Source organism: Elephas maximus, chromosome 17 (assembly GCF_024166365.1).
Source record: "Elephas maximus indicus isolate mEleMax1 chromosome 17, mEleMax1 primary haplotype, whole genome shotgun sequence".
Classification (NCBI taxonomy): domain Eukaryota; kingdom Metazoa; phylum Chordata; class Mammalia; order Proboscidea; family Elephantidae; genus Elephas; species Elephas maximus.
This window is the reverse complement of record NC_064835.1, coordinates 5,402,028-5,414,162: the sequence shown is the minus strand read 5'-3', so window position 1 is coordinate 5,414,162 and position 12,135 is coordinate 5,402,028. Positions and strand designations below refer to the sequence as shown.

General features: G+C 39.8%; 1 protein-coding gene across 1 annotated transcript in view; it reads left to right on the top strand.

The window, feature by feature from the left end:
* Positions 1-12,135, top strand: part of ZW10 (zw10 kinetochore protein) — a 31,795-nt gene continuing 19,660 nt past the window's right edge. The window contains exons 1-7 of the mRNA XM_049856957.1: positions 1-180; positions 2,063-2,197; positions 5,820-5,921; positions 6,138-6,215; positions 6,374-6,533; positions 7,940-8,092; positions 8,559-8,750. Of these exons, the coding sequence (XP_049712914.1) occupies positions 76-180; positions 2,063-2,197; positions 5,820-5,921; positions 6,138-6,215; positions 6,374-6,533; positions 7,940-8,092; positions 8,559-8,750 (925 nt within the window). The 5' untranslated portion in view covers positions 1-75. The remainder of the gene's footprint in view (positions 181-2,062; positions 2,198-5,819; positions 5,922-6,137; positions 6,216-6,373; positions 6,534-7,939; positions 8,093-8,558; positions 8,751-12,135) is intronic.

The following is a 12,135-nucleotide window of genomic DNA, read 5'->3' as shown; positions in this document are numbered from 1 at the left end:
GGCCGCCGGCGGGACTGGCGCTGCCGCGCTGGCGACCAGACAGCGAACCTGTTGAGGTCGGTGCGGGCTGTGGCAATGGCCTCGTTCGTGACGGAAGTTCTGGCACACTCGGGGAGGCTGGAGAAGGAGGATCTGGGCACTCGGATCAATCGCCTGACTCGGCAGGTGGAGGAGATCAAGGTGAGGGCCCGGCAGCTGTCGGCGGGCTAGGAAAGGACTCCGGAGACGCGTGGCAGCCGCCTGGAGAAGGAAGGGCGAGCGTGGCCGGGGGCAGGCGGGGCGTGGGTCCCACCGGCGTCGGGCCTGCGAAGAAGCTCCGGTGTGAGGTTGGGTGCGGAGAGTGAGGCGAGAGAGGGCTGAGGAGTGTGTGTGGAGGACGGAGACTGGAGCCGGCGGCCTGAGCGCCGTCGGAGTCGCGGGGGCGAGGAGGCGTGGGACTGCGGCGCGGAGGGGCTGGGAGGGTGGGGCGGGGGGCCGGCGAGGCCGGGAGAAGCCGGGCGGCGGGGGGCCGGCGAGGCGGGGAGAAGCCGGGCGGCGGGGGGCCGGCGAGGCCGGGAGAAGCCGGGCGGCGGGGGCCAGAAGCGTGGAGGTGGGTGGGGGGTGGGCGTCCGAGGGGGTGGAGCTGAGAACAGGGCTCGTCTCGCCATCTGTGTTCATCTCCTCCACTGCCTCCGCTTCGTGTGTTTGTACTGTTTGTTGATGAATATAATAGCTTGGGAGGATTGTGCTAACCTCGTGGACATTTTTGTTATTAAAACCTGTAAATATGTTTATTAAACCCTCTTTTCCATCCCCAAGCCCTTTAGGCTATGCCGAATGTTACAAAAAATGTGAAGGGCACTTACATGGACCTCGTTGCCTTGAATTAATACAAAAACAAAAAGCACACATAGTCATGCACAGCGTCACTTTGTGCTGATATTGTTACCTTGTCAAAGATTCCCGCAGCTTTGTTGCTTTGGTTTAAAATAATGTGTACCCGCCTAAATCTAGATTGTAGGGAGCAAGTTTGGGACCATACCATAAAGGCACAGGAATTAGCTCTAACAAACCCTTTTGGTTTCCTAACTTTTAAGTATTCATGCCACTGGCATCTTTTCTTTAACGTGGCTTTAGGATTTTTCGCCACTTTTTTAATATAACAGAAAGATGACACTCAAGGCTCCTGGTTCTGGACCTGACTTACCCTTTTTTTTTCCCACTAGTTTCCTTTACGAACCTGAATCTTAAGCCGTTTGAGAATTACTTTCTATGCTCCAAACAGTCCACTTTTTTCCGCCTAGCTCCCAGGTTTTATTTATATGGCTCTCCTTTGCCTAAATTGCCATTTCTCCATTTTTACCTGTTGTATTTCTAGGCGTTTTTTTAAGTTCCATCTCAAATGTAGACTCCTGCGTGAAAAGGAACCCCATTTTCCTTTTGGCAGAGAGGATGTCTTCCTCAGTTGTGCTACTGAAGGACTTTGTAACTCTCTTGCACTATCACCTTTCAGCCCTGTGTTCTGGTTACTTAAGTGTATATAGTATCTGTCCTACCTGAAAGGAATTTATTTGTGGGCAATCATAGTTTTATTCTTGTTTCTTCCAAAGCACTGAATGGATAGTAAGTATTCAGTAATTTGTTTATTAAATTCATTTGAATTAAAGGAGATGATGAAACTCAAATCAAGTTAGCCTTTTAAGAACAGGCCTGAACATTTTGTAGGTAAGAAGACATAAATTAGTGAATTGATCAAGGTGGACAGACTGTGGATTTAGTTTGTCCGTTTACTTTCTTTTTAGTTAGAGATATGATTGACATTGGTGGCTACAACCTGAGCTGACAGAGTTAAATATGAGACCTTCTGGCTCCAGTGCTATCTTTTTTTCAGTGTTTGAGTAACTCTTTGGTCACTGTTGGGGTTTGACAATTGTGTCTTCTTGCATCCTCACAGTATGATATGGGACCCTTAAGGGTGGGAGAAGTGTGTTTCTCAAAGAAACTCAATGCCTGGGAGGAAGAGTAAATGGTTATGACTAACTGACAAGAAGGCTCCCTACTAATCTCATTTTCTGTCTTATAGGGTGAGGTATGCAGTATGATCAGCAAGAAGTACAGCGAATTCCTGCCTAGCATGCAAAGTGCACAGGACCTGGTTACCCAGGTGGATAAGCTGTCTGATGACATTGACCAGCTGAAATCCAGGATAGAGAGCGAGGTAAGAATAGTTATATTGGGTAGGCTTGTAGGGAGGCAGTTCAGCTTCCTGACTCCTTAGACAACTCAGTTCTGTTTAGCTTTTCAGGACTCACTTTCCTTGTTGGTAAATGTTGGAGGTTGAACTAGATGACTTTAGGGTGACTTCTAACTTTAAAATATAAATATTTCCCAAACTACAGTTTAAACAACTTTTTTAACGGTAGAATTTTTTTTAGCTATAATAATTAATAATGTCTTGTATTTGATTAGCACTTTATAAAATTTTAAGAAATAATCTCAGGATTATATTATCTACATAACAAAGTAAAAACAGCTGAAGCTTAGAATTAGATCTTTTATCTCCTCCGAGCTTAAAATGCCTGCATCTCTTAAGAGCTAGCATTTTCTTAGCTCTGTCCCTGGCCTCAACACATTCAAGCCTCAGCCCAGACTTCTTTTTCCCTCTTTGGCTGTGTTCTGGAAAACTGGCTTGGGTGGCCTACCATAAGCACTCTACTTCCTGTCATGAAGCCAGTTTCTCTGGGCAAACTGAGACTCATTGCCCTTCTTGTACTTTATCACTTTGTGGGGAATAGTGCTTGCTTTACTCCTTACGGAAAGTCTGGCAGGTTTTAGAATTATTTAGCACGTTTTCAGGAGCACTATCATTACAAAAAGAAGGAAGCCGGTCTGGAAGTAGAAATATCCATTTTATAATTTTAAAATCATTTTCACTTGTATTATCTCACTAGGATTTTTCTCCTGCAATTTTCTTTTTAGGAAAAAGAGGCAGTTGAAAAATAGGTAAGCTGATATCAGAGGTTTAAACAAATTCCCATCTTAGGTGTCTGGTATGTGTATTTCTAAATCATTACACAAGACTCATTGATATCCAAAATGATGATGAGGTATCCTCAAGGTCCTTAATACCAAGAAAAGGCATCAAGTTTGTTCTCTGTGTGAGTTACTAAAGAAGGAAAATGGACAAATGTGTTTTTCAAAAGTTTTTTATAAAACTTGAATCATAAGTAAGGAAACTACCAGTTACCTGGAAAATTTATTTAACAGCCCATTCACCAATCAGCCTGATTAGAGATTTTAATAAAAATCACCGCATTACTCTATGGAGCCCTGGTGGCATAGAAGTTAAGAGCTTGGCTATTAACCAGGAGGTCAGCAGCTTGAATCCAGTAGCTGTTTCTTGGAAGCCTTAAGCGGTAGTTCTCTTCTGTCCTATACGGTCGCTATGAGTTGGAATCGACTTGACAGCAATAGGTTTGGTTTTTGGAGCCCTGGTGGTGCAGTGGTTAAGAGCTTGGCTACTAATCAAAAGGTCAGCAGTTCGAATCCAGTAGCCGCTCCTTGGAAATCTTATGGGGCAATTCCGCTCTGTCCTACAGGGTTGCTATGAGTTGTAATCGACTTGACAGCAACAGTTTTTTTTTTTTTTAATCACTCTACAACCCTGGCAGAGGTCAAGCAGTATTCCCAAAGTGTATTTGTACTTGGCTGATTGGTCAATGAGTCAGTAATACAATCATAGACGGTACTATTGGACATGAAGTATCTGGAAGAAGAAATGTAATGAGCTATCTGTACTTTATGCTAGCCAGATGAGAGCTGGTGAAATTTATTCTGTTCTGGTTGTTATATTTTGAGAGACAGCTGGTCCAGATGAGAAGATGCAGGCCTGACCACTGTACCATCTGAAGAACAATGGAAGAAACTGAGGATCTTTAGCCTTGAAAATTAACACCTTCAGGATTTGAAGACCTGTCATATGGGTGAAAGATTGAAATTTATGGCTCAAGAAGGGGAATTAGATTCAATAGGTGGATGTTATAAGGAGGTTTAATCAGTCAGTTGATAATATTTTTTGAGCACCTCCAAGGGCTAAAAACTGTGGTAGTTGCTGAATAGGACACAGATTTTTATTTCAGAGTGTGAATCTCATGACTTATGTCGATGAGTAATACAGTGTAATACAATACTAAATAGGAGTAATCCAGCTGGAGAGAGGAGATGTAGCTAAGGAAATAATGTCCAAACCAAGAGTTGAAGTAATAGGTAATTAGGTGAACCCCATACCCGTTTTCATTGAGTTAATTCTGACTTACAGTGACTGTATAGGACAGAGTAGAGCTGCCCTTTAGGGTTTCTATGAAGCAGCTGGTGGATTTGAACTGCTGATCTTTTAGTTAGCAGACAAGATCTTAACCACTACGCCAGTTAGGTAAAAAAGGGGAAGGAAAGTGTTTTAGGGGACAGCATTGCAGAGGCATGGAGGTAATTGAGAGATGTCACTTTCAGGGATCTGCAGGTATTCTATGTGGGACAGATGGGAGGTGGGTTCTGATTCAGCATAAAAAATAACTTTGTAATAGAGCTATCCAACTGCAGAATGACCTATCCCTTCATAGTGGGTATACGCTTCTGGTAATCTAGGTGGGTGAGCTCTCTGATGAACGATAACTACTTATGTTTATAATGGACGGTGACACAAGGGCAGCCTGTTGGAGGGTATGAGTATTCCTGCATAGGATAGGGTTTGGGACTAGGTGGACCTTTCAGGTCTCTCTCTTTTTTTTTTTTTTTTTAACTTTTATTGAGCTTCAAGTACAAATCAAGTCAGACTGTCACATATAAGTTTATATACACCTTACTTCATACTCCCACTTGCTCTCCCCCTATTGAGTCAGCCCTTCCAGTCTCTCCTTTCGTGACAATTTTGCCAGCTTCCAACTCTCTCTATCCTCCCATCCCCCCTCCAGACAGGAGATGCCAACACAGTCTCAAGTGTCCACCTGATACAAATAGCTCACTCTTCATCAGCATCTCTCTCCTACCCACTGTCCAGTCCCTTCCATGTCTGATGAGTTGTCTTCGGGAATGGTTCCTGTCCTGGACCAACAGAAGGTTTGGAGACCATGACTGCCGGGATTCCACTAGTCTCAGTCAGACCATTAAGTCTGGTCTTTTTATGAGAATTTGGGGTCTGCATCCCACTGATCTCCTGCTCCCTCAGGGGTTCTCTGTTGTGCTCCCTGACAGGGCAGTCATCGGTTGTGGCCAGGCACCAACTAGTTCTTCTGGTCTCAGGATGATGTAAGTCTCTGGTTCATGTGGCCCTTTCTGTCTCTTGGGCTCATAGTTATCGTGTGACCTTGGTGTTCTTCATTCTCCTTTGATCCAGGTGGGTTGAGACCAATTGATGCATCTTAGATGGCCACTTGTTAGCATTTAAGACCCCAGACGCCACATTTCAAAGTGGGATGCAGAATGTTTTCATAATAGAATTATTTTGCCAGTTGACTTAGAAGTCCCCTTAAACCATGGTCCCCAACCCCCCGCCCTTGCTCCACTGACCTTTGAAGCATTCATTTTATCCCGGAAACTTCTTTGCTTTTGGTCCAGTCCAGTTGAGCTGCCCTTCCATGTATTGAGTATTGTCCTTCCCTTCACCTAAAGCAGATCTTAAGGTCTCTTCCTACTACATTGGGTGTTTTTTTTTCCTCTTAGCCAGCATTTGCATTTCAATGTGAATTGTATTGACCTAACAGAACTTATCGATTAGCTGAAAATGTTTTATTTTGTAGGTATGGCATAGTTTAAAAGTTATTCGTTTTTGATGTGTGAATTAGGTCCGCCGGGATCTTCATGTATCAACTACTGAATTTACAGAATTGAAGCAACAGCTGGAGAGAGACTCAGTAGTCCTTTGTTTGCTTAAACAGCTGCAAGAGGTCAGTAAACTCAATTCAAACTTCAGTGTTTTGGTCAAGAGGAAGTTATTATTTTTTCAGTTGGTCCCGTTATTCAGTGGCTATCCCCTGACTATAAAAAAAAAAGACTATAGGTGTGTTTTTTTTGTGTTTTAAATACAAACAAACCGAAAAACAGACTTGAAATAAAAGGATGTGTAAAATAAAATACCTAACAAGTTATACTTATCTTTTCAGTTTTCTACTGCTATTGAAGAATATAATTGTGCATTAGTAGAGAAGAAGTATGTCACAGCTGCTCAGCGTCTGGAAGAGGTACTAAGCGCTTTCTCCAAAGCATGAGCTATTGGAGAACAACTGTTCCTGTTCTTAGTAAATTTTGTGTCCCATATATTCCTTATCATTATACAGATATATTCGAATTGCCCTGAGTCCAGATGGAATGTTTAACAATGATTCCATTTCACTACCAGGCACAGAAATGCTTGAAGTTATTAAAATCCAGAAAATGCTTTGATTTAAAAATGTTGAAATCTCTCAGCATGGAGCTCACAATACAGAAACAGAACATACTTTATCACCTTGGAGAAGAGTGGCAGAAGCTGATTGTATGGAAGTTCCCACCATCAAAAGGTGCTGCTGACCTCAGGCGGATGCTTTGCTTGGTCTGCCTGAACCAGTTTGGCCTCTGAACATATCGTAGATAGTGTATATTGGCAGACAAGGAGGCTTCATTAGTTCATCTCCCAAGTCTATATTGAGTTACCACATTAAGCAACATGCTTTGTTAGGACCAACTCATCTGGGTCCCAAGAATGTCCTTGCTTTACTTCCCTTATGTCCCTCTTCTGTCCCTTTTCCTAGGACAGTGAGCAAAGATGATTGGCTGGGGAGAGTTCATGTGGTGAGGGTATGGTAGAGGAGGTGGTAACAGTTTAAGACCATACTCGGTTTCTACTGCAGTGTAAGGTGTACCCATTTCCAGCAGCCCAAATCCCAATAGTTTATCTTGGCTAGGAAGCTTAAAAAAGCTGCTCAGCCATTCTTTCTCCTACTGAGGAAAGAAGGCAGGCACAGAGATACTTGAAGTTATTAAAATTCAGAAAATGATTTAATATAAAATGTTGCTTTTTTTTTTTACAACCTAATTTACAAGAAATCTCTGAAGGCCCAGCGTCAGTGTGCCTGTGGGTAGAGGAGGGATTTGCCACAATTTTTTCAGTCCTTGGGAAAAAAATGGTGACAAAATCCTGGGATAAGGGTGCATTACAAGGTGAAGAAATAGGATTACTTTGGCCTTGACATTGATTAATGCTCATTGGCTCTCAGCCCCTCTGCCCATCACTGGGTGTGAGTCCCCTTTGATGTCTTGGTTGAACTTAGTGTGAGACCTCAGAGAGTATATATACAGGAATGCATTAAACTTGGTTTATTTTCCAACGATGAGTCTTGAAATTTTGTCTACTTCAGGGGTAAACTCACAGTCTCTCCCATGTTCCCCTTTCTGTATCCACTTCGGCCTCCACATACCTATGTATGTATGTGTGTCAGGTATTTTGAAGGATGTCATCTAGAAAATTTTATATTCTATCCTAAGCAGACTTTAAAATTAAGATAGTGGATGTGTTGAATTCTTTGTTATAACACAAGGTACCTGTAAATTTGTTTGGAAGGCTGTTCTCATTACTTGATAAAAAAGAACATAGAGGAGGAGGTTTTAAGGGAAACTAGGGCCTCACTTTTCATTCCTGGCCTTCATTCAGTAATCGAGCACACATTTAATAAAGCATTATTGTGGGCACATCATTTTGGTTTTGAGCTTAATTTGATTCTTTGAACATACAAAAAAAAAAAGTCATTGCCAGTTTTAAAGTGATGCCAAGGACACGTATGCCGTAATTAATATGTGGTTGAATTAGAAGTATGTTGTAATAAAATCATACGTTTAGGTACCTCAGTAGAGAATGAGCTGTTACAAATACAAGTGGGCACATCTTGTATCGCTGAGGTGGCTGATACCCCCGCCTCCTTTTTCTTAGATACCAACAGCTTGGAATCTTGCCTACAGACAGAACTTCATTTATGCACAGAACAGTCCCAGAAAGAAGAGAAGACCCCTGTACCACCCATCAGTTCTGTTCTCTTGGCATTTTCTATTCTCGGGGAGCTACACACCAAGCTTAAATCATTTGGTAAGGCGTACTACTTTGTTTCATTTACATGAAACCTCAGAAGGCCCAGCATTAAAGGGATGACAAAACAGATGATAAAATATTCACTGGAGAGTAACAGTGATTTATCACAGGGTTTGGTCTCAATGATTCATCAAAGGAAATTGTCGTAAATAGACCTTCTTTAGGGCTTGGATCCTTTCTTCTCTTTTTGTTTTTTTTCTTGTTGCTGTTATTTATTTTATTTTGAATAATTTAAATAAAAATCCGCAAGCATTTTGGGAAACTTCACTGGGAAAACCTGCAGTGCTTAGTGGTTGGTTTGTCATGTCAGGGAAAACCTGCAATGCTTAGTAGCTGGTTTATAATGTCATAGTATATGTATTTTTGTTGTTAGGCCCTAAGATCCAATTTTTTTTTTTTAACATTTTTATTTTCTAGAAGTTTCTTCCTGTGATTTTTGATGAATGTTCATGTGATTTTTCAGGTAAGATGCTTCTGAAGTGTATCCTTAGGCCTCTGGCATCTTGTCCGTCCCTTTATGCTGTGATAGAAAGCCAGCCGAACGTAGTTACTTTTCGTTTTGAATCTGTGATGACTGACTTGGAACATCCATCACCATCTGAAGTTTTTGCAAAGATCAAATTGGTTCTGGAAGTGCTCCAGAAACAGCTTCTAGGTATGTATCCCCAAGGCAGTGTTTTTATATTTTGGAAAAGTAAATAGTGTTTCTAAAAGTAAGTATTATTTTAAAGAAGATAAAGATGCCCATGATTTGAGTGAATGCGGATTAGGGGTGAGTAAATTATGCTGCAGCAGAAAAATAGTTACCTCTAATTTCTTGATCCACTTTGCATCTCTTCTCTGCTCCATATTGACAAGATCATCAGTGGTACGGTGGGTTCTTTACTTGTAATATTATTATAGATGAATTCTAGGATGCACTTCTCTCACTGAACTTTCAGTAATATCATATTTTGAGACTCTTTAATTATTAGAGAAATATAAGTGAGGTTTTACATATTCATTGGGAAAATACCCATTTACCTGATATAAACAAACTGGGCTTAACAAAGGAAATAAATTATATTTCAGCTCAGCCTACTAGTTAGATATTTGTATGTTCACACTTGTAATGGCCAGTTTCTTTGTTGCTTGCAGTATTTTGTTTTGGTTGTCATACTATTAAAAGTAAAGTTTCTTCTAATGTTTTAATACTGTTATTTTAGTCTCCCTGAGTTACCTTTTTTTTGCTTTTCTCAGTTGTTTGCTTGAATAGTTAAATAAGCATTCTTGCTGTGGAGAAAATAAAAAAGAAATGCTGCTATTGTTAGTATGTATTTCTGGCAGTCATATGCTGTTTATGTATAAATAATTTATATATAAATACAAGGAATTCTTTCTAGTTTTGACAGGAGCAGAGAAGAAAAAATCCTAAGACTTGCATAAAGTTTAAAAATCCAAGATGGTTTTTCTAGTTTCCAGATCCTTCACTTAGGAAGAAATACATTTTTATTTTGACGGGTAGAAACAAAGTTGTAAACATAGTATCCAAGGATTAGAAGGAACCAAAGAGATGAATCAGTCCAAACATTTCTCTAATACTCGAATTTTCTCTGTAATGTTCTGGTCAGTTGGTCATATAGCCAATATGAGCACCTTTGGTGAGGGAACTCACTCCCTTTTGAGCATTCCATCCTATCTCTAGGCAACTATGAATTCTAGGAATTTTTTTTGCTGTTGTTTACTTTTAAAAAATTTTTATCCCCTATCTATATTAAAGTAATAAAATGCTCATTTTGTGCTTACAATTAGGGCAGTTGTTTTAAAAGTTTCTTCAAAATATATTGCCCTGTGATCCCCGCTTGTTGATGTTAGTTCTACTTCGTGGAGCCATGCAGAACAATTCTAACTCCTATTACACATGATAGACTTTGAACTTCTTTATAGTAGTTATTATTTCTCCTAAATTTTATCATCCGTATCCTTAGGGGTTTTTTTTTTTTTTGGATAACAATTTTGAGTTCCCTTTATTTTCATTGCTCTCTTGTGAATATATTCCATTTCTTCTGTATTATTCTTACAGTATGTTGTATTCTACTGTATTTTAGGTATGGTCTGAACCAATTCAGAGCAATATGGGAGCATTTGTGCCCTCATTCAGAGTTCTATAATTCTGTTAGTATAGTTAGCAGTTAACTCGTTGAGCTTAACATACATGAAAATTCTATGTCATAATCAATGCAAACTGCTGCTTTCCCACCTTATATGTGATTTTTGGGAACTGACATTATCTTTATTAAATTTGCTGTCCTTTCTGCTTCATATTGCGTGAATAATTGGTAACCACATCTTATATTTTAATGTAAGTTAGTGATGATACCGTTACCTAGGATAAGGTCAAAGTCAGCAGGTGTTCTGGGGCATTCCACTGGAAACATTTTCCAGTTTGACATTGGTCCATTGATTAGTACTCAGTCTGTTATTTTATTTGTAGTTTTCTTAGTACCGAGGATATAATATATTCAGAGTAGAAAACAGCTCATTTAGTATATCTAGGTGTTTTTCTACCCTCTTTCATCCTTTCTAAAGGATGAAAAAACTTATTTTCGTTAAAATCACTTATAAATCAGGGGTACCAACTATCACTATTATTCTTTAACATTGTTTTTTGTGGCTATGACTGATGCAATAAGAAAAGTAAAATAAATATGGATATTAAAATGAAGAGAAGAAAGGATCTTCCTTTGCAGTGATATAATTGTATACTTAGAAAACCAAGACTCTACTAAAATTTTTATAATTAATAAGATAATTCACTAAGTCACCTAGGTATAAATATACAAAAATTGATGACTTCTCCCTAAGCTAGCAATAATCAATTATAAATTAAAATATAAAAATATTTATAATGGCAACTGAATCTATAAAATACTCAAAACTAAATGTAACAACACTCACCAAAAACACAATAAATATTTAAAGAAATAAAACAAAATACAGTAAGGATGGAGAGGACATACGTATAGAAAACCATAAAACATATTGAGGGCATAAAGTAAGGCCTGAATGAAAGGGAGGCTATCCTGGATTAGAATTCACTTTCATAAAATTGTTAATTCACTCCAAAATAATGGATAAATTAATATATTTCCAGTCACATTCCCAATATATGTTTTTTAAACTGGGCAAAATTGAGCTCACATAAAATTTATGAAGATTGATAAGAAAGGTTTGAAACACTAGCAGGGGTATTTTATAATTACAACTGTATGCTCTTGGCACAAGAAGATAGGGGAATAAGAGTACAGAAGTAGAGCCAATTATAAATAAGAACTTAGTGTCTGATAACAGTCACATTTCAGTTAGTCTGTTTAATAACGGTACTCGCAAAATTGGCTGTCTCTATGGAATAAAACAGAGTTAGATTCCTGCTTCATACTTCATACGGAAACAAATTTCAGATGAACTAAATCCCCCTAAATACAAAAAAGCAGCACAATTAAAATATTAGAAGAAAATTTTGGAGATGATTTGAATAGTCTCAGGAAGCTCAGAATCCCTAAAGGAAAAGATTGACAAATTTTACAGCATATACCCAAAACTAAAACCATTCCCGATTGGCCTGGACTGTTGTTGTTAGGTGCCTTCAAGTCGGCTCCGACTCATAGCGACCCTGTGTATAACAGAAAGAAACACTGCCCGGTCCTGCGCCGTCCTTACCGTCGTGGTTATGCTTGAGCTCATTGTTGCAGCCGCTGTGTCAGTCCACCTCGTTGAGGGTCTTCCTCTTTTCTGCTGACCCTGTACTCTGCCAAGCATGATGTCCTCCTCCAGGGACTGATCCCTCCTGACGACATGTCCAAAGTATGTAAGACACAGTCTCACTGTCCTTGTCTCTGAGGAGCATTCTGGCCATACTTTTTCCAAGACAGATTTGTTCGTTCTTTTGGCAGTCCATGGTATATTCGGTATTCTTCGCCAACACCGCAATTCAGAGGCGTCTGGACTGGACTATAAGACATAAAATGATACTGGTGAGGAGTGTGCTTCTTAGCTGAGGT